Source organism: Dysidea avara, chromosome 6 (genome assembly GCF_963678975.1).
Source record: "Dysidea avara chromosome 6, odDysAvar1.4, whole genome shotgun sequence".
Classification (NCBI taxonomy): Eukaryota; Metazoa; Porifera; class Demospongiae; order Dictyoceratida; family Dysideidae; genus Dysidea; species Dysidea avara.
The window spans coordinates 37,162,825-37,182,662 of record NC_089277.1 but is presented as its reverse complement, the minus strand read 5'-3'; the positions used below and the strand labels follow the sequence as shown (position 1 = coordinate 37,182,662).

At 38.6% G+C, this 19,838-nt stretch overlaps 2 protein-coding genes across 2 annotated transcripts in view; both read right to left on the bottom strand.

The window, feature by feature from the left end:
* Nucleotides 1–2,202: 2,202 nt before the first annotated feature.
* On the bottom strand, nucleotides 2,203–18,686 carry LOC136257640 (uncharacterized). The gene is made up of 7 exons (XM_066050891.1): nucleotides 18,640–18,686; nucleotides 15,037–15,119; nucleotides 12,647–12,757; nucleotides 11,696–11,823; nucleotides 9,737–9,864; nucleotides 2,550–2,599; nucleotides 2,203–2,500 (listed from the first exon to the last, which is right to left on the bottom strand). The coding sequence occupies exons 3-7, from the start codon at nucleotides 12,694–12,696 to the stop codon at nucleotides 2,362–2,364; spliced, it is 495 nt and encodes a 164-aa protein (XP_065906963.1). The 5' UTR covers nucleotides 12,697–12,757; nucleotides 15,037–15,119; nucleotides 18,640–18,686; the 3' UTR covers nucleotides 2,203–2,361.
* Nucleotides 18,640–19,838, bottom strand: part of LOC136259453 (mitogen-activated protein kinase kinase kinase 15-like) — a 52,085-nt gene continuing 50,886 nt past the window's right edge. The window contains exon 24 of the mRNA XM_066052936.1: nucleotides 18,640–18,714. The gene's annotated coding sequence lies outside the window, so the exon portion shown is untranslated. The remainder of the gene's footprint in view (nucleotides 18,715–19,838) is intronic.

Sequence of the window (19,838 nt, the reverse complement as noted above, 5' to 3'; positions counted from 1 at the left end):
CCCAGGTCGGGCAGAGGTGGGGGTTTGCAAATGCTAGATGACAAATTCCCCACCCCCTGGGGACAACTTCAAGTTACAAATCCTCTACTAATTCATATTATTTATCCCGGGAATCACTAACAATAAGGACAAGTATGGCTATTCGTGTTGCAAATGTCCCTACCCTGGGGACAAGTTTGGGTGACGGAATCCCCTACAAATCCCCACCCGCTGCCCGACCTGGGGTAGGTGGGGTGTGTCATTGATAGGTGCATTACGAGCTAGCTTAATCACCGCTTTCTAGGAAGTCTTAATTGCTTAATTCAGTGCTAATTTACTGGATTTGATTTTGATCCCGGTTGTAGATGCTTCTATAGAACTATTGGTAGTGACTACCCCTTTCATGTGGCCAGATGATACTTAGTATACTTTTTCTTTGTGACATCATATTGGTTGGCATAGACTAGGGTCTGGTGAATTACCATATAATGAGGTTGCATTTGAGGGCGAACATTTAGCTCTGGTGTCTGGAGGTGTACTTGCTGTTTTGGAGCCGATCGGTGTGTGTCGTGATGATGGTAAGAGGCCAGATGGCATTTCCTTGGTCACGGGGCTTACCCTTGCTCTGGGACTTTACCATTCAGACACCCTGGCCCCATCTAATTTGTCTACTTCTGCAAGTGGTGCCAGCTGGCTGGTAACTCTGCAGAGTCAGCTAAGATCAGACAGTATTCTTCTCTGATTTCACTTCTACCCCTCTATGTGTTGAGACCCTGGGTGCTTGGGGATCATTTGTACGTTCATTAGTGAGGCGGATAGTTTTGGGTAATGGAACAGTCTGGTGATAATAGGGCCACCCGATTTTAATTCAGAAGGCTGCTGCTATTGATGTTCAATGTGGCAATGCTGTTTCTGTAATGGCAATGATTCCATCATCACAGGATTAGACAGAGTTTGCCTCCCTGCCCACAGTTTGAGCGTGAAGGCTTTTTCTATTATTGATTCAGTGTCTGTAGCTATTGTAAAACTGTTCTCGTGGTTATGTATGTAAATACAATGGTAGTTTACAATTAGCATAGTTTCTTCCTATTCTTCCAGGAAAGTGCTACAAAGCTTCAGCATTCAATTTTTTGTGATAAAGTTCTGCCATGCTTGTCCATGAGATCACATTCACCAATGGAAATTCACAACTTTCTCTAAAGTGATTCACCAGACCATATCTTGCTGATCGATGTCGATGTTTGCGATATAACAAGAATTTATTCTATCCTACCCTGTAATATGAGGTAGAAAATCCCTATCCCAATGCCCAACCCAGAATGGGTCTGGTGATGGATAACATAGTGTCTTATGTACATTACATACAGTAGTGTGTTTTATCATGTATAAATGTAGAATACGTCGTTCAGTTATTAAATATGTCTCTGTTTCTGCCAAATGTAGATGAATTACCACATCGTCGTTGGAAGCAGAATGTCAACACATACCCAGTGTCTAGCTTTGATGGTACGATGGGTCTACCTGGTGATTCTGATGGATGATAATCAACAACACTTTGTCGTTTGCACAGATAAAACTCAATGCTGCTAAAACAACATAGGCATAGTCACCATGTTTGTTGACTCCCTTATAGTGCCATTGTGTTTCAAGGAGAAAATTTAAATCGGAATATTACTGTATCCTGTACCGTACAGTTCCCTGCACAGTGTTTGTTGCGATTCCTGCTTGTTGTAAACCACCTGTGAACAGAAAGTAATCAAATCCCATTGTGATCTTAACCAACGGTGAATCTTTTCTTCCACATGTGAGTGACTGTTTTATTTTAACACCAAGCTCGTTGTAGAGGCTGTACGGTTGTACTGCTGGTGGTACTGGAATATTACTGGTATTAACAGTGGTGCTACTGGAGTTGTTGGGGATGGATAATGGTACTATGTCACTGGATTCACGCCATTCGTCACTGTCATCATTGTACCCAACATAGTGTATCTTCACTCTGGACCCTTGCCTTTCTACTACTTCAATAGGATAAAGTTTGTCTCTTCTCTCTCTTTTGACTCTTGGCAGAATGATGTCATTCATTTGTTTGTAGTCACGCTTATTTGTACCTGATTGCAAGCTGTAAGGATTTGCCATCGTCAATACTACTGCTAGCACCTGCTTGGTTGTTAACAACGGTATCCTGAAAACAATTAACTATTACGCAAATTAGTGTAATTAGAACTAGATACAATTATTGTACATGTTATATTTATGGTAAAAGAAGCAACAATATAATATCATAATGTCTACTTGAAGTATCTCCGCCTTTAAATGAAGGATGACACGGCATACCCTGGCCAATTTCCAGCTGGCTAACAGACGATTAACACTCATTACTCATTAGATGCATACAACGTGGTTCAGTTTAGATCTACTCAGGTCGTGTGACGCTCTCAAAATAGGCAGTGCAGTTAATCCGCGACACTTGTCATCTGCTCGATTTGTGAACGGCTCCACACATTGTTCACAGAAAGTTGGTCTATTTAATAAGTCTGCAATGGTTTACTAGATGGCTAAAATTATAGTACCTTGGTATCCCCGAACGAAATTTTCCTTGCCTCTTCCCAGACCGTTCAGTCTAGAAAAATCACGGAAAATAATTGTGGTACACAAAAATAAACCGATATGCACTTATACGGCTTTACTTTACACTTTCCTATTACATGTTTTGATATGAGGACTGTGCTTGGCTGTAAACATGGGCTTGACTTTATGTAAGGCCTCCATTAATCCACCAAAACTTTAATTACTACATCTGTTGGGTATAAGTGTAAGTAATAACTTACCCCCATGCTTTTAAGAGTGTATAAAAGGTATTTAGGTAATACTGAGGTATATGTAATAGGATGGATGGCTGTGGTATTCGGGATTAATAGTGAAAGCATTGTAAACAGGAAGGAGTAAAATAGTGTGAGGCAAAGCCAATCACTATTTCCTTCCCGTTTACAATGCGAGAACTATTAATGTCGAATACCACAGCCATCTGCCCTATTGCAAATTAATCCGACAGCCATAGTAACTGTTGTCAGGCAACAGAAACTCAAAAATAACCACTACAAAAGACCAATCACACTTAGCAACTATTGCATAGCAACCATTAGTATGTTCTCAAAATTACGTTTACCTTAACATCGGTTACCTAGCAACCATTCCTAAGCAAACATATTGTTGCTATGGCATGGGGCATCTATCACTATGGTAACAATAGTTGACAAGTCGGACATTTACTTCTAATATAAACACACCACACTATTTTAGCCAATTAAATTAGTATTATAGATTTTTGTCAAGGGAACTAGACAAAAAAGTGTCGGGACGAGGACGTGACAGCCAAGGGTATAGGAACCACTGACGGAAGGGCTCATCTACTGTGTACTTAGCTACTACAGCTATGATTAAACATGCGTTTAAGCCTATAAAGGCTCGTGACCAGAGCTTCATGAATCAGCTAGCTATCTATGTGTTTTTTAGAGTATCATGAGCGATTTTCTCTGAACGGATTGGATATAGCTCATGCTAAGCAAAAAAATATCAAGTAGCTTTGAGGTAGCCTTTAAACTGCCATATACATAAGAATTGAAAGATTATGACATCCTTAGCTAGTGCATGGCTTAGCTAAGAAAAAATCTAGTGTTGGTTAATAGCTTGACATACCGTATAGCGGGTTATTTTCGAAACAGAAATTTTCGTACAAGAAGCAAAATCTGAATTTCGAAGGATTTTAATTTCGAAGAGTGCATATTTCGAAGTCCGGATGGATTTCAAATAAACGGAAATTCGTGTCACAAATTATGAAGATGCGTGAATGTTTGCTGAAAACTGACTTACTGATGGAATAATCCCCATTCCTATGCACTGGAGAGAAGACTGAGGGAGTCTCGGATGGAGTGAACTCACTGGCACGATCACGCTCGATCCGTTAGCTAGCTCATAGTATCCTAATCACCATAGATTCTAGAGCAGACGGCATCAATTCCCATTCTGGATCAACTTTTTTCTGGTTATTGGTACAGTAATGATACAGTTTACCCATTATCATCAGCAATACTGAGATAAAACTCGAGGAATACACGAACGAATCACCGAAAGTTGGACCGTGTTGCTTTCAGTTGTGGGAATTTATTTTCGAAAAACAACCGGACGTGGGAATTTATTTTCGAAGAGAAGGGCCTCTTCGAAATATCCGAAAATAAAAACCTTTCGAAAATTACCAGCTATACGGTATTTCAATATAATACGTACGTCATGCTACTATTGAGAGTACATTCACTTGTTGGATTATCCCTAATATTGGTAAAACGAACTAGGTAATACTATCAGTTGAAGCCTCAATATTCCTTAAACGGCAAAAGGCTGGTTTTTGAGAGTTGCCTGTTTTGCGTACCATGATAAACACTCTTTATCTCTTCAAAATTTGGAGGGAAACTCAAAAGGCAGTTACTAGTACAGCAAATGCTCTGATTCATTCTACCTCATACAACTGCGCACATACTACTCTTGGTGAGTTGCATTAGCTCAAAACTGTTTATCTCAAAACTACCATTAGCTCAAAACTGTTTATCTCAAAACTACTGAAGTACTACTTGGCCTAAAATCCTGTCACATATTGAGAGATATTTGGAGGGTGAAGTCAGGCATGAATTCATTTTATGTTCTGTTTATATAGTGCTAGCTACGATCGAGCAAGATCGAGCCAGTAAATTTAGTCCACTCGAAACTCCCTCAGACTTCTCTCCAGTGCACAGGGATGGGGATTATTCTATCAGTATGTCAGCTTTTTACAAACATTCACGCATCTTCATAATTTGTGACACGAATTTCCTTTTATTTTGAAATCCATCCGGACTTCAAAATATGCACTCTTTGAAATTAAAATCCTTCGAAATTCAGATGTTGTTTCTTATGTGAAATTTTCTGTTTCGAAAATAACCCGCTATATGGTAGGCTTCTGCTATTAATCGACCCTTTGACTGACAAGAGGTGTTATTGTGATAGTAAACTCCCATCACTTAAAGGCAGTAAAACAGTGTTCTTAGTAGAAAGTTCATTCACTAGAAATAGTCTTTATTGTACAACAAAGCTGCTTAGAAAGGTCATTTACAGAGACGCCACACACGTATTTCAGACCACTGAGAAGAAACCACCTCAGAGCAAAGTTACCAGACTTTGTATAGTTTCCAATTTTTACAAGTTGACTACTTTCCCCATCTAATGGGTTTGGGCACATACAGATGAACATACATGGATAGGTAGATGGGCAGGTACACATACACACACACACACTTTTATGAAGTTCCAAAAACAATTTCAGTAAACCAGGTACATGCCCACTGAACTCCAGCTGTGGGAATGCTGGTTGTGCAATTCATTGAAACTGTCAAAGTGCAAGCCACTTTGTACATAGGGTATGTACATGAAATGGCACCACTCAAGATGATACTTTAGTGGCTACTATGAATGTTTTACGTCTACTACAAACAGTACCACAAGGTAGAGCTGGGCAATATTTCAATATATTGGCAATATTGCGGTATTGCGGTATTGAACTACACAATATAATTATCGTATCGAGGTTAATTATAGAGCCACAGTAATATCTTCTAAACAATATAATCGCCAATATCGCCTAATGAAATCTGGCTAGTGGTTGTGTTTCTTGCACTTGCTACGTATATACCTACAAGGAAAGGCAATTCGATTGTGGGTAAATTCCAGCTGTTGTCTGGCACCATTTCACATTCTATGATATAATATGTAATAGTTAGACACTCGCAATAGGTGTCTTCGAGGATTTAAAAACCTGAGGTGACGTCAATAATTACCGAGGCGCCATGACGTCAATAATTACCTCGGCTGCGCCTCGGTAATTATTGACGTCACCTCAGGTTTTTAAATCCTCGAAGACGCCTATTGTGAGTGTCTAAGTGTTTTAGACAATGGCGTAGAAGCAGGGAGTTAGTATAGATAGTTCCCATTGTAAACACCGAGGGTATTTCAGCGAGCAAAAGATGGCGAGGTCGCGAAAGCCATGGAGTGTGAATAACTGAAGGTTTGTAAAGTCGATAAAAAGTATGTTTGAGGCATTATAGCTAGATACGTGTGAATGGCAGCGAATGGGAATAGCCGGTGCCAGCATGGCTGTCTTGGTCTACAGAGCGCGATTTAATGGCTTATTTGATTAACCAGTTACCACGATGGTCTATAAATCCACTGTGCTACCCACGATAACAGCGTACCTGAGTGTAATTTCTTATAATCTGCTCGCAATCGCTTGGTGTTTACTGATGTGCAAAATACTAATTGTCCACAAAAGGCTAATTGCATTACTGTGGGCCACATTGTGGTTGTAAACAACTGTCAGGTGTCTTACCAGTAAGACACCTGATACCAGGTTTCTTCGCAAATAAGAGACCTCCACACATCAAACGAAACGCTGCATACCATTGTCTAAGATGCAATAATGTGTTATGTACCACTCTGTGAGGGCAGTCCAAAGGCGCCGTGAGTGCTATAATTCGTATATAGCACTGCTGCACTAACCACAGTGAGTACATTATACCTTATAATGCACTGACCACAGTGCAATATATTTATATTGCAGTACAATATTTACTAGTATATTAAAATTATAAATTTAAAAATGAAGTAGGGTTACAAGCGATAAAAAGTAGTGAAACAAGAGATGAAGCAATGGTAGCTATTATAGCATAGCTCAGTGGGAAATCTCTACTTTGGCATTGAACACAAAATAATTGTTAAATCACGCCAAAGTAGGGATTTAACACTGAGCTATGTTGTAATAGCTACCATTGCTTCATCTCTTGTTTCACTACTTTTTATCGCTTGGAACCTTTTAAATTTATAATTTTTAATATACTAGTTTGTTTAGTTTTTTTGTTAAAGCATACAGCTAGCTATAAATATGTGGCTGTTTTATTAGGGTGACTGCTGTATTAGAGTATCGCGAGTCAGCCTGCAAAGATGTGTGCTTGCCCAAAAAGGGGAATGGTAATCGTGGTTTCACTCGATTATTGGACTAGAGTATCTCGAATCAGCCTACCAACTTGAAGGTGTGTAGCCACAGCGTAAAAGGGGGCGTGGTCATCGTGGTCTCGATTGATAATAGAAGAATAAAGAATGGACGTGATCTTGTGACCTATCGTGGAGCGTAGTCTAAGCGCCTTAAATAATTTTGTGGCGTCTATTATGCTGCTTAAAGGAAGTGTTGATATGGAAAATTAACGCCACGATATGGTTTCGTTGGATGAAGAAGACAAGCAGCCTGATTGAAGATAAAAGAAAAGACAAGGCGCACAGGGTGCACACTCGTTGGAACCCCAAAAGGCACATCCCACCGGTGAGTTTGTTGTTGTGGCATAAAATGGTGACCGTGTGCTGCTTTGTTTGGCTCTAGGCTTGCGACTGTGGCCAGTGAGTGAGTGAGTGAATGAGACGAAATTTCAAGTTTTGGCCATTTAAAAAAATTCTATATCCAGCTGCCAGTAAGCGTTTTCTTGTTTTTAACGCTAAATTTGATGTTAGATGGACTAATATTATTCTGTAAAGGTGATTTTCGTCACGTAAGAAGTTTCTAAGCTGATTTTTAAAGACGGAATTTTTGATACAAACTCTACTTAAACAGTACAGGGTAGCTACTACCGTACTGTTTGATATTGCACTGGTTGCAGTTTTGTGCTACATTGCACAAGTGTCGGTGGCTAAATCCGCTATGACACCTCACCAAATAGGTGGCAAGACGCTACACTGTTTACTTGAATTCTTATATAGCCTAACATGCGAAATTTGATTGTGGGGCCATACAGGGAACATCACTACTACGTTATACATGTGATCTAAAAGCAGCCAATGGCGATCAAAGAGGCAAACATGGCAGGTAAAACTCTATTTTCATATATATAAACACAGTTACACACCTTACTAGTTTGATCAAAGCTTCCACCTTAACAAATTGCCTTTTAAAATAATATTATTCTAATTGATACTCACCATAACAATCGATTGTGGCGTTGCCATGTTATTGTATGGTCAAGGCCATGCTTGATACATAATGTTGTTAGTTTTAGAGTACCACAATCGATATCGGCATTCTACCTTAACCCATGCCATGCATTACACCTACATGTAGATAGCTGGTTTGGTCATATGTTCAAATAATAATTTTACACAACAAGATATTTGTTTACACATTGAATTTTTGAATAATAACAAACACAAAGAGGAGGAATAATTTAGTTTGAAGTACTGTACCACTCTATGCTGACCATGATGTACAGATTATGGAAAACTTCAAGGCATGTGATCAAGCCTTTACTATGCTACTGGACCTGGAGCTAGCTAAGAAGGTGCTAATATGTGTGAAAAGTATTACTAAGGTGATGCTATTTTAATGGAAGGTGGAAATGAAATGCTGATGATTTGAAAGTGTTAGACACTCAGGATAAGCTAAAGACGTACAGTAAAGTTGACAAAGTTGAAGCCGAGGATTTTATATAAGCAAATACAAAATACCAAAACATAAAATTCAAAACTATTTAAAGCATTCCACTATGTACCAGATAGCTGGTTATGATGGACAAGTTTTGGCCCAAGCAATCAATCTCATGGAGATTTCGTTGGTACATAGATTATGAAAACTTGGTAGCTAGCAGTGTGTGTACTTCAGTTTGGCACTGGTAATATAAACAAGTTGATGTTATGCTACTTCTGAAAACCAGGCACCACACAGCAAACAAACCAAACTGGAATTAATTAACAGTGTACTATAAACTAATATTTATATTGGGTTTTGCTTTGTTGCTACATACACAATTGAATTATAGTAATTTGTATTTTTGAAATATTTTGTAATTATGTAATTACGTTACTAAGCACTGGCGTGCCTCAAACAAACCACTTTAACCCACTAATAATGCAATGGATTATCTTCTTAACTGTTTTATAGTTCGTCAATAACATTTTCTTATGCAAATTTTCCAGGCACAAACTGCTCTTCATTTTCATTTGTGTATGTAAGGGCACACCCCCTTTTCAACTCGAAGGAATTTGTTATACTCAGTAACCTAGGAGGCCACTTGTGTTGTTTTTCAGATGTTTGACGTCCGTAGAGTCCATTGAAAAAGGCCTTCATCGCATCCTTATAAAATAGTTTTACCTGTATTTCAAACTGGCACGTATTAACCAAAGCTTACCTGCCTAGAAGTTTAATACAGGCTCTATATGGGCTTTACTTATCACATAAAGGCTGTTTTTAGTGAACATAGTTTTGCTCACGTGGGTGTGGAAAGACACACAAATGTAACACCATACATACATACGTAACAAACACAAACACACACTTTTTGGAAGAAAAAAATTCAGTAAACCAGATGCATGCCCACAGCGGCCTTTGGCCAGCTGTGGGTGCACGCCTGGTTTAAAAAAAGAAAGTGATATTTAAAACATCGGTACGTATAATTGTAATCAATGCATGTAACCATTATAATTTCACAAATTCATAAGAATGCTTATTTAACTTTACTTGTTAGCTATTAAAGAGTTTGACGTCTATCATAGTTACACTGTGAAGTGATATCAAACAACGTTGTGGAAGAAAATAGATACATGAGTTATTAAAAGATGTCACAGAGAAGCAGCAATTTGTATCTTTCTAAACTGCAAACAAACATACAGCAAATATAACCCCACCAGTACTTACATCATAGAAGGGTGGGTTACCAGCTGTCATTTCCACCACAGTACACCCTAGTGACCAGATATCAGCAGGAGGACCATACCCTCTCTGTCCAGCTGTGATCACCTCTGGAGCCATAAACTGCATCGTACCTGAATATTATTACAAGGATGTGACATCACTACCTATTTTGAAGAATGAAATGCCGCATTATATTGGTTAAATTATTTTATATGTTAGACAACATTCCAAAGAGTATTAGCTTCAAGATTCCAACATGTTACATTATCAGGGCTGCATTAGCCTTAAGCACTTCCAATTTTGCAAGGTGTTGAAATATTACACATTGGAGTCGGAAACCACAATAGATTTAAAGATAAATATTACCTGAATATCTACCAGTTTCCTAGGCTTGATAGTAGTGCTATATAATGGTTTTAGTGAATCGATCTATTGTATTTAAAGCATATTTATAAATATCAGCTGCCCACGCAATTAATCTGCACAATATTTAATTAATTATCAAAATTGAATCAATATCACAATATTTTACTGATTATCGATCGATATCGTATAAAATCAGAATCCTGATAACACACACCACTAAAAGACATGTACTACTAAACCATAACTACATAGGATTGTTTCAAAGGGATTTCTATCTTTCCACTGAATGAATGAGGGATCGAAGTGCAGTAACCTGACTGCTTTATTAGGGTATTTTGATGTTTCACTAACAAATCAGCAGTTATGTAGTGAAAGAAACTATTACTTGGAGATAAAGGTTAACAAGTAAGACCATTCTACATCACAGGAGGTTGAATGTGCTCTAAGCGGCACTAAAACAAATTATGCAAAAATGGTTGTTGACAGGGTAATAAGCCAATCTCAGTGTAATGCAGTGGATCATCATTGTTGTGTTTAGAGAATACGTACATGACAAGTCTGGTAAAGTCGTATACACCAAACCACAACTTGTTAATTTCACCCAGAATTCAAGCGATTTTTACAAACAAAGTACATCTTAAAGCTTACATGAAGCATATTCTGAATATCTAATGATCCCCAGTGAACCCCATCATTTTTCAGTTTTGTATTACGACTATTGAGGATCACATGAAACACCAAATAAAACAATGCAATTAGGAGTAATATATTTAGGTAGCACTTAGAGCATGTCCAACCTCCTCTGATTCTACACAGTGTCACTGTATGGTCATTATCTGACATGGTAACAAGGTACCAGTATATAAGTCACACACATAAAACACACCGTATAGTAAAAAACTTTGGTGGTAAAAAAGTGTGACGAAACCCCTTCGTTGAAAAAATTGGTGGAAAAACTTTGGCGATTGAAATACTATTCGCCAAAGTTTTTACCACCAAAGCTTTTACTGTATAGTACATAAGCATCTCAGTAAGGATAAAACGACAAGGTGCCAACTCATCAGTTAAATAGTGTAGTAAGTGTATAGGTAGTTAGCATTGTTGTTGTAGCAGTACTTTTGTAGCTACTGATCTAACGACATGCTAGCAAAGGTGTGCTTCTCTATCTCCAGCGATGCCAAGAGCGACCGTATTTGCTTCTCAGTGAACTCCAGTAGCAGAGGTTATCACGTATATCAAAGTATTTGGCCAAATCCATCACAACAAGATGAACTAACTGACGTGCGAACAGGGAAATACTATGCTAAGGAGTGCTTACAACTGTGGGACACATTCCTAGGAAGATCAAGATCTCCAAAGTCAGCTCAATCTTTATTGTGTGGTGGTACGAGCTGACCTTCATCTCAAGTTCTAGTTACTCAATGCGAGACTCAATGTGCTCGTGTGATCACCTAAAATAATTGGTGAAAAAAACAAAACTTTGACAAATTGAATGCTACTGTATTCACCAAATTCGTCAAAGTTTTTTACCGCCAAAGTTTTTTACTATACGGTAATATACACATGTATGTATGCATACAGTTGATCTCATTTTACCCAGTATTACTGATTTCCTTGATGGCCATTTTTCTCTTGGTGACAAGATCAATGGCAGAGTAGACAGCTCCAAATGATCCTTTACCCAACACCACTCGGTCACCATTACTGTCCACTTCATACTCATACTACAGTGTGATATGGTAGAGATAACAAGTGTGTAGTGACTGGCTGTGTCAATTATGTGTCAGTTTGGGTGGGTAATAAATCTCATATATCCCACATCTTCAGGCACAAGTAGTAGTTGTAACATGGGCACGAGTGATTTGCCTGAAATATACACACTCGCACTCGGGCTGCGCCCTCGTGCTCGTGTGTATATTTCAGGCAAATCACAAGTGCCCATGTTACAACTAATATATTCCACTTGGGTGAATCACCTGCAAGTGTACATGGAAACTGCTGGAACGCTTTGCGAGTGTATTTATATGGGACCATGTGACTTTCGATTGTGGATAACGTCGTAAGAGCAACGACAAGGCACTGCTGAGAAGCCGAACGTAAGTGTATCGTCACGAGCATGCAGATCGCTTCGATTGTGGGTACGCAATTAAACACAGGAAGCCCAAATACGAGCTGAACAGCTCATAATGAAGCTTAAGTGCACTATAAAGTACTTGCTATACTAGCCATGAATAAACTAAAGCAGTTAATATGTTTACAGCGCTATAATATGTTTACAGCGCTAAACTATAGCGCTATATGTTTACAGCGCTATAGCCAATTAAGCGCCACGCCCAGTCACTACGCGTGTGTGACATCGCGCCAGGTGTCAAAACGGCAATGTAAAGACGATTCAACTACACTAAAGTACTTACTTTACTAGCCATGAATAAACTAAAGTAGTGAATACTATTAACACTAATGGCCATATCAATTAAGCGCTACACCCAGTGTCTGTGGGACATCCCCACGTGACTATTGAATGTAACATGATTAATATAAACTAACCTGTGACCTTCTTCAGTAAAACAATGAACTATCTTCTTCCCCAAGTCCATGATCTATGCCTTGGCTCACTTTACAAAAACTAAAACCCACTATCGATCCTGTGAAGTGTCGCTATATTAAAGGAGAGGAGATCACACAGTTTCATCAAAGAAATCAAATGATTTCTGAGAATGCTTGGAATGCATTAATGAGAATAGGAGGTAGTATATACAAGTTATATCACTCCTAGGAGGGATATAACTTGTATTTAAACCCCAGTGCGTGGGAGTATCAAAGCGCCGCGCTGGGTTATAACTACCATACAGCTAGACAGAGCGGCGCTGCTACTGTACGATATATTAGTTATCACCCAGTGATAACTAACTTATCACCCTGTTGCGGAGCCACTCAGTCTCTTTCGTGACATCATAATAACCGCGAATGGCATTGTTTACCGATGGAACAAAGAGCCAAATAAGGAAATATTGATACAAAATACACCAATACAGCACTTAAAACTACCTAAATCTTACAAGAAAACTGTTAATCCTTTACACAATAACACTACAAGTTACCAATACGATAGTTTAACAAATGTCAAGAATAGTACGTGACGATTTTCGCTCCAGCAATCACTCCCAACGGTCACTATGGTGAAGAACTAACTTCCTCTAGCTTCATCGTTCTATCTTGGACTATGGTAGCCACTTATTGGTCTTTATTTTTCTCTTGCACACCACGCGACAACACTATACCAATTTCTGACGAAGGCGAATCGTACCTGGAACCGCTGCTTTATAACACCGCCCTTCGCTACAGTTTGTAGGCAGTATGTAAGGTCTCTCTTGTGGCTACGAAGTAGAATCTCCACACAATTCGGACGAAATCTTGAGCACAGTGACAGGAACTCAAACCGGAACTTAATTTACTATCCGTAAACTTCTGCGCACTCCCGCGCACTGGGATATAAAACAGTTATATCCCGTATACTCGGATGATATCATTGTTATTACACTCGTCCTCGGCTCCGCCTCGGACTCGTGTAATAACAATGATATCACCCTCGTACCGGGATATAACTATAACATACTACCTCCTATTCTCGTTACTGCATTCCTGAGCACTGCTAGCAGTGCTATTATACCACTTATACACCTTCTCTTCCCTTTGAAGTGAGGTGTGAAAGTGGTATATTTTAACATACACTAAATCTAGGTATGTCAAATTAGTATGTATTTTTAACATGCAGTGATGCAAAAAGGTGTGTCACGTAAGCATGCATGGTTGCCATGGCAGTAGTACAGTTGTGAAAGATACAGCTGCTTCTGTTGATGTTACTGCAGAAACAGTCACAGAAGAGGTAACTAATTATAGTTTACTATACAATACAGATATACAGACAACATGTGGAGTCTGTAAACCTTCAGCCCCATTAAAACACTAGTGAACTACAGTTTCAGGCCTTCAGGGGTTTATAAACTCCACATTGTGTGTATACTGCCTTGGCATGATGTATATTCAAACACTCTAATAGAACAGTCAACCTCTTAACCACCTGTATGACCACAAACACTCTAATAAAGCAGTCACAAACATACTAGGGGTATTTTTGTTCAAAAGGATAATAAACAGCCATAATAAACAAAAGCCTACTGCATTTTCTAGAAATTGGTCTACAGAATTGTAGGTATACATCCTGGATGAGGTGTTTGACTCACTAGCACCTGTAGTGAGCCTGCGACTAAGGGAAGATATGTTGAGGAGTATAACTTTTGTCTGTGACATTCTCCACTGGCATGGCCCAGCAGCCATAGTAATCTGTTCATACTGATCTCATTTTGTGGGGAAAGTATAACTATCATTTTAGCAAGTATTTAGTGCGAGGGATTACAAAACTTACTAATTAAAGGGTGTGGCACCCATTTTGCTTGCAAGTATTCATAAATGGGATGAATACTTGTGAGCAAAATGGGTGCCACACCCTTTAATTAGTGAATATTTTAATCCCTCGCACTTTTGCAAGACAACGTTGCATTAGAGTGGTACTGTAATATTTTACTGCAACTTTTAACAAGGAACAGACACGTGGCTACTAATGTGAAGGTGGCTGGTTGGTCATCATCCAAGGGATGAGGGAAGCTACTAGCAGTAAGCCTGTGGAGTTTATAAATAATTGATTTTGCTTCACCATTTTATCCATTTAGCATTTTAAGAAGACAACTGGTAAAAACAAATTTGTATGATTTCTACAGCAAACATGTCCTATCAGAACTTTCCATCATCTATTAGTTGTGGCCCTGATCTGAAGGCAGTTCCTACGGCAAGCTGTAGCCACACCCACAGAATTTAACCAGTAAAAAGCGACAATCTAAGTTAATGTACAGCACCTTAAACCCACATGAGGATCTCACTTGTAAGTATTCCTGGTGAGTGACTTGAGTCAATAGGGGCTTTCCCTCCTTCGCTCATCATAGTGGACACCAGATCATAGAACCTGTGATGTCACCAAATGAGTAATGACAAAGTTAGGGACACAGAATTACTGCTGTAGCAGTTTGAGTGAACACTTGTGAATTACTCTAATACAACAGTCACAGCTCAGTATCTTGATAGAACAAAACACATGGCGTAATTGATTAGATTTTACACAACCAATCAAAAGAGCAAAACCAACTACAGTAACCAACCTCCTCTATAACTTACAACTCATGTGAGTAAACCCACAATTGAAATCAAACACATGGCTAGAATTTGGAAACATGGAGACACAACTTCTTGTTGTTCATTGCTTCATAACAAGTAAGCCACTGCAGTTACAGTGTTCATTTAACCTTCTCAAAGTAGCCAGCCACGTGTTTGAGTTCATTCTGTTTACACAATATGGGCACGCATGGTGACACTAGGTGGGGTAACTTAATTCTTATAGCCTACAACAACACTTTGTTCACTGGGAACACACATTTCCCAAAAGTTCTCTGTGCATTTAAGGGTTAATAGCAGGAGCTTATGAGAACTGAAAATGTTCAACAATGGACTATACCCAATACTGATTGCACTGATGGTGAAAATTCAGTTTCAGTGAGTTGCACAAAAAATGTTCAGAAGTTTTCACTTTCCCTCCTGTACATGCATAAACTACCATGTAAATACATAATTCATATCATCTCCCCATACAGCATATATATATCAGAAATATATTCGTAGTGTGTTCCTCTATGTGTTACATCATTTAGCTGAAGACTTTCAAGTGTTCTCCTCCAACTCTCAAACCCAGAGGTAAGCTGTATACCATGTAGTGGGTTGTGTTGAGGAATAGTTGTTAACAAATAACCCAAAATTTGGGGGTAAAATTTCATGATGCTGAGATAATCATTATTGTTGTGTAAAACAGAACGCCCCCTTCAAAAGCCCTTAATATGTGGCTGGATTTAGAAAACTGATCCAAATCACACTTCAGTAAACATAAAAAAAAAGTTTTGACCCATTACAACTCACCAAGAGTAGTGAGCACTTGTATGAGGTTTGCATCACAGTTACATTGGAGCATTCACTGTACCAGTAGCTGCCTTTTGAGTTTCCCTCCAAATAAGAATAGAAAATTTGAGGACTGTAGTACACTTCAGTATCACGAATTTCCTAACTGGAGTGGTGGGGTGGGCACCACCTAAGATTTATATGATCCAAGAAAGATGGGAAGAAAGAAGAAACGAAATTATAAGCTCCTTACTGGCACAAAAAATCAATACAGAAATCATCTGACCAAGTGTACAAGGCCACCCACCATTGTACCACTGCAAGCCAGGTACTTACCTAGTGGTACTCTTAGCAGGCAGCTCAACCTCATGTAGTTTAAGAGTATCAGTTAGAAATGATAGTGCGTGCTTTAAGCACTGCTAAAATAAATTATATGAATGTCTATTTTTTTTATGGAGTGGAGTGAACAGTAGTGTCAATATAAAACAGTGAGACATTGTCTTTTCTGTTTATGATGGCGTACATGATCATTCTGATGAAGTTATACGTGCGAAAAAGTAGCTTGGTATTTTCACCCAAAACCCATATTGCTTTTGCAAAACAAAAGTATATCTCCTTAAAGCTTATTAAGAGTCATCTGAACAGTAAGCCCACCCTGGTCTACCCACACTGTTTGCTTATTTTGTATTGCGACTATTGAGGGTCACGTCAAATACCAAATGAAACTAATGCAATTAAAGGCAATAATTTTAGGTGGCACTTGAAGTGTGTACAACCTCCTATGGCCTGATGGAAATTTTAATGGCAAATCAAATGGAACTTGTTGCAAGGTGATAGGAACAACCACCATCAAGTTACTGAAGATTTTGTAAAGGTATATAAAGGGTTTGTGTGTGTTCTCTACCAAAAAAGTTACTTGCACGGCTAGTTTTGGCCTTACCGTTCAGCATTAAGGTAAACCCCTACGTCTCCTTGTTACACTACAGTGGAGAGTCGATTATCTGGACACCGATTATCCGAATATTTGTTATCTGAACACCAAAGTTACTGCTCAATTAGAGCATTTTGTCAAAAAGTGTATGTTTTATTAGAGTAATTGAACAAAGCTGTGAAATACAAAAATCAATGGATGTTTGGTTTTATGTACTAGTCAATAATACGAATACCCCTCCCCCCATATTAGTTTGCTCCACTGTATCAGTAAACAACCACCAACATATAAAACAGGTTTTGGTCACCTCACGGTTATGCTTATAAAACAGTACACATGTACAGACGGACAGACATACTTGATATTCTGCAGGTTATTGAAGGGGAACTTCCACTCATGGATCACACCAGACTCATTATATTCAGGTGGAGCATAGTGCCACAAATCTATTTTCTACAAGTAGTACAACAAATGACTTGGTTATGTGATTGTACTATTAGAACAAGTACACAAAAAAAACATCGAATTGATGTGTTATGGTCCCTACTCTAGTTGAAAATTCTGTTTTATTGTGTGTACTTTTTTGTTAACTATTTTTTGTAAATAATTATTATGACTGGTGACTCCATGTATACTGCATCAAAACAAAGAAATGGCACCACGTGTCCCAGCTATATCAATTATCGTTTGAAAATTAAAGTATCCATTATGTTTTGCTGTCAGCCGTTTCACAACATTATGAATTAAGAACTGCTTGACAAGCACCTCTGCAATCCACAAAAAATGGCACCGTGTACCCCAGTATCATTTGAAAAGTGAAGTATCCATTATGTTTCGTTGTCAGTTATATTCAACCCTGTATACAGCAGTACGAGTTCAACAAGCACCTCTGCAATTTAAGTAGCCTCTATGAAAAATACGGACGATTTACGTTACGAAGGGAAGCCACCGCCAAATTGATACTTATTGCTGTCAGCAAAGATGAATGAGACACAAAGGAGGACACTGGTAAGTCCATGAGAAATTGAGAATGCATTGTATCTACTGTGGTATGCCATTGTGCTGAAGTGATATCAAACAGTGAAAAAATCAAGCTCGTAACCTTAGCTGTTATCACGTTACACTTGTCTGAAGGCATCAGTCAGTCAGTCAGTTACTCAGCAGAAAATTCCGTTAAATACATTTGTTTTTAAATTTCCATAGCAACTTCTTGAAAGCATTTTGGGTCAATCTGAAGGCTTGTCTGGGCTTAGTTTTACGTACCCATCATCATCTGGGGAAAGTGAGGCTGGCTTTTAGGTTTTTTTTTCCATGCTGACACCTTTGTGATTCCTACTATACAGTACTGTTAAAATTTATATACAATTCTGTTACAATTTCTACTGTAACCAAGTGTACTGTACTTGCCCAATTATCCACATAACTGTACTTAATGACTCATACAGTACAGTTATGCAGCTGATTGGTACTACATGGAAAATACAGCACAATTCAGCGCTTCCACACAAAGTACAAGATAGCCACAAAGAGCACGAACCATAACAAAAGGCTGTGTCATATACATGTACTTCATTGGTAACATGTCTACTATAGTTACTACTACACTTACAGCATCAGTGAAGTAGTCAGCACTATGGATACTGTAGGATGGTTGATATTGTTTATCTGGCTCCAACAGTAACACCTGAAGAAAGTGTAGTGAACACTGAATATATACAACATGAACACAGTAGAGCAAAAATACTGAAGTGAACACTACATGGTTACGGTTTAAGGATAAGGAGAAGACTCTTTTAAAAGGGTACTTCAAACTTGTCACTTATGAAGTGATGTACTGATGGTGAACCAGCAATAGCTATTAAATGCAATTGCCAAACTGACATACAGTACGTAACAGCCACATGTACACAAATAACCAGCCATACACAACAATACATAAGACACTTACAGACTCACAGAAATGCAAACAGACATAGGGAGAAGAGGTTGTTTGGCTTCTGGATGGAGTTCTTCATTGAAGCCATCAAACAGGAGTCATCTGGGACACAGTTCCCTGTATGTGTGCGTGTTTGTCCATAAAAAATTATCATGAAGGTTTGAAAAAATGGTCAAATTTTGTTTGGCCACATGTCCTATTTTCACAGTGCAGGTCACATACAGTAATATAATTGTATTGTCTTTAAACATGTCCTTTACAGGTACTTGAAATCAACAGTTAACAACATTCAGTTGATCAGTAAGTTTCGTGTTACTAGTGAAGAAGAAGTGGTTAGTAGTTAGCTATGCTATGTCCATTCATCACATATTAAACATTTACTTGTCAGTATAATGCATATTACAGAATGCAGATATTCCATCCCAGTACTGAGATATAATCTGTAATGTAACGTGACATAGTTTGTGCCCACATGCCCTATTTTTGCAGGTCCGGTCATGTTTATCAAGAGTATATATTGAGGAAGGGAGAGTGTCAAACTGTGCTATACGATGTGAAAAATTGAGCCCGTAAAGTAATCAATATACTTTCATTTCCTCTCATAAACCTGACCACTGTTGATTGTTGAAATTTAACACATCACTAGTTCAAGGCGGATAGTTCTCATGGAATCACTATGGCTGAAACTCCATCTAGAAGTGTCAGTTTTGTAAAGGTAGTGGGTGGCGACCTTAAGGAAATCTCGAATAAAGATGTCATGTGCGAGGTTGGTATTCTTGACAACCCAGAGTACAGCACATGTGAGAACTGGATTCATTTAAGGTAGTCGATGTTCTGGTGATGTCTGCTTTCAATGTTAGCTGCCTGTGTCT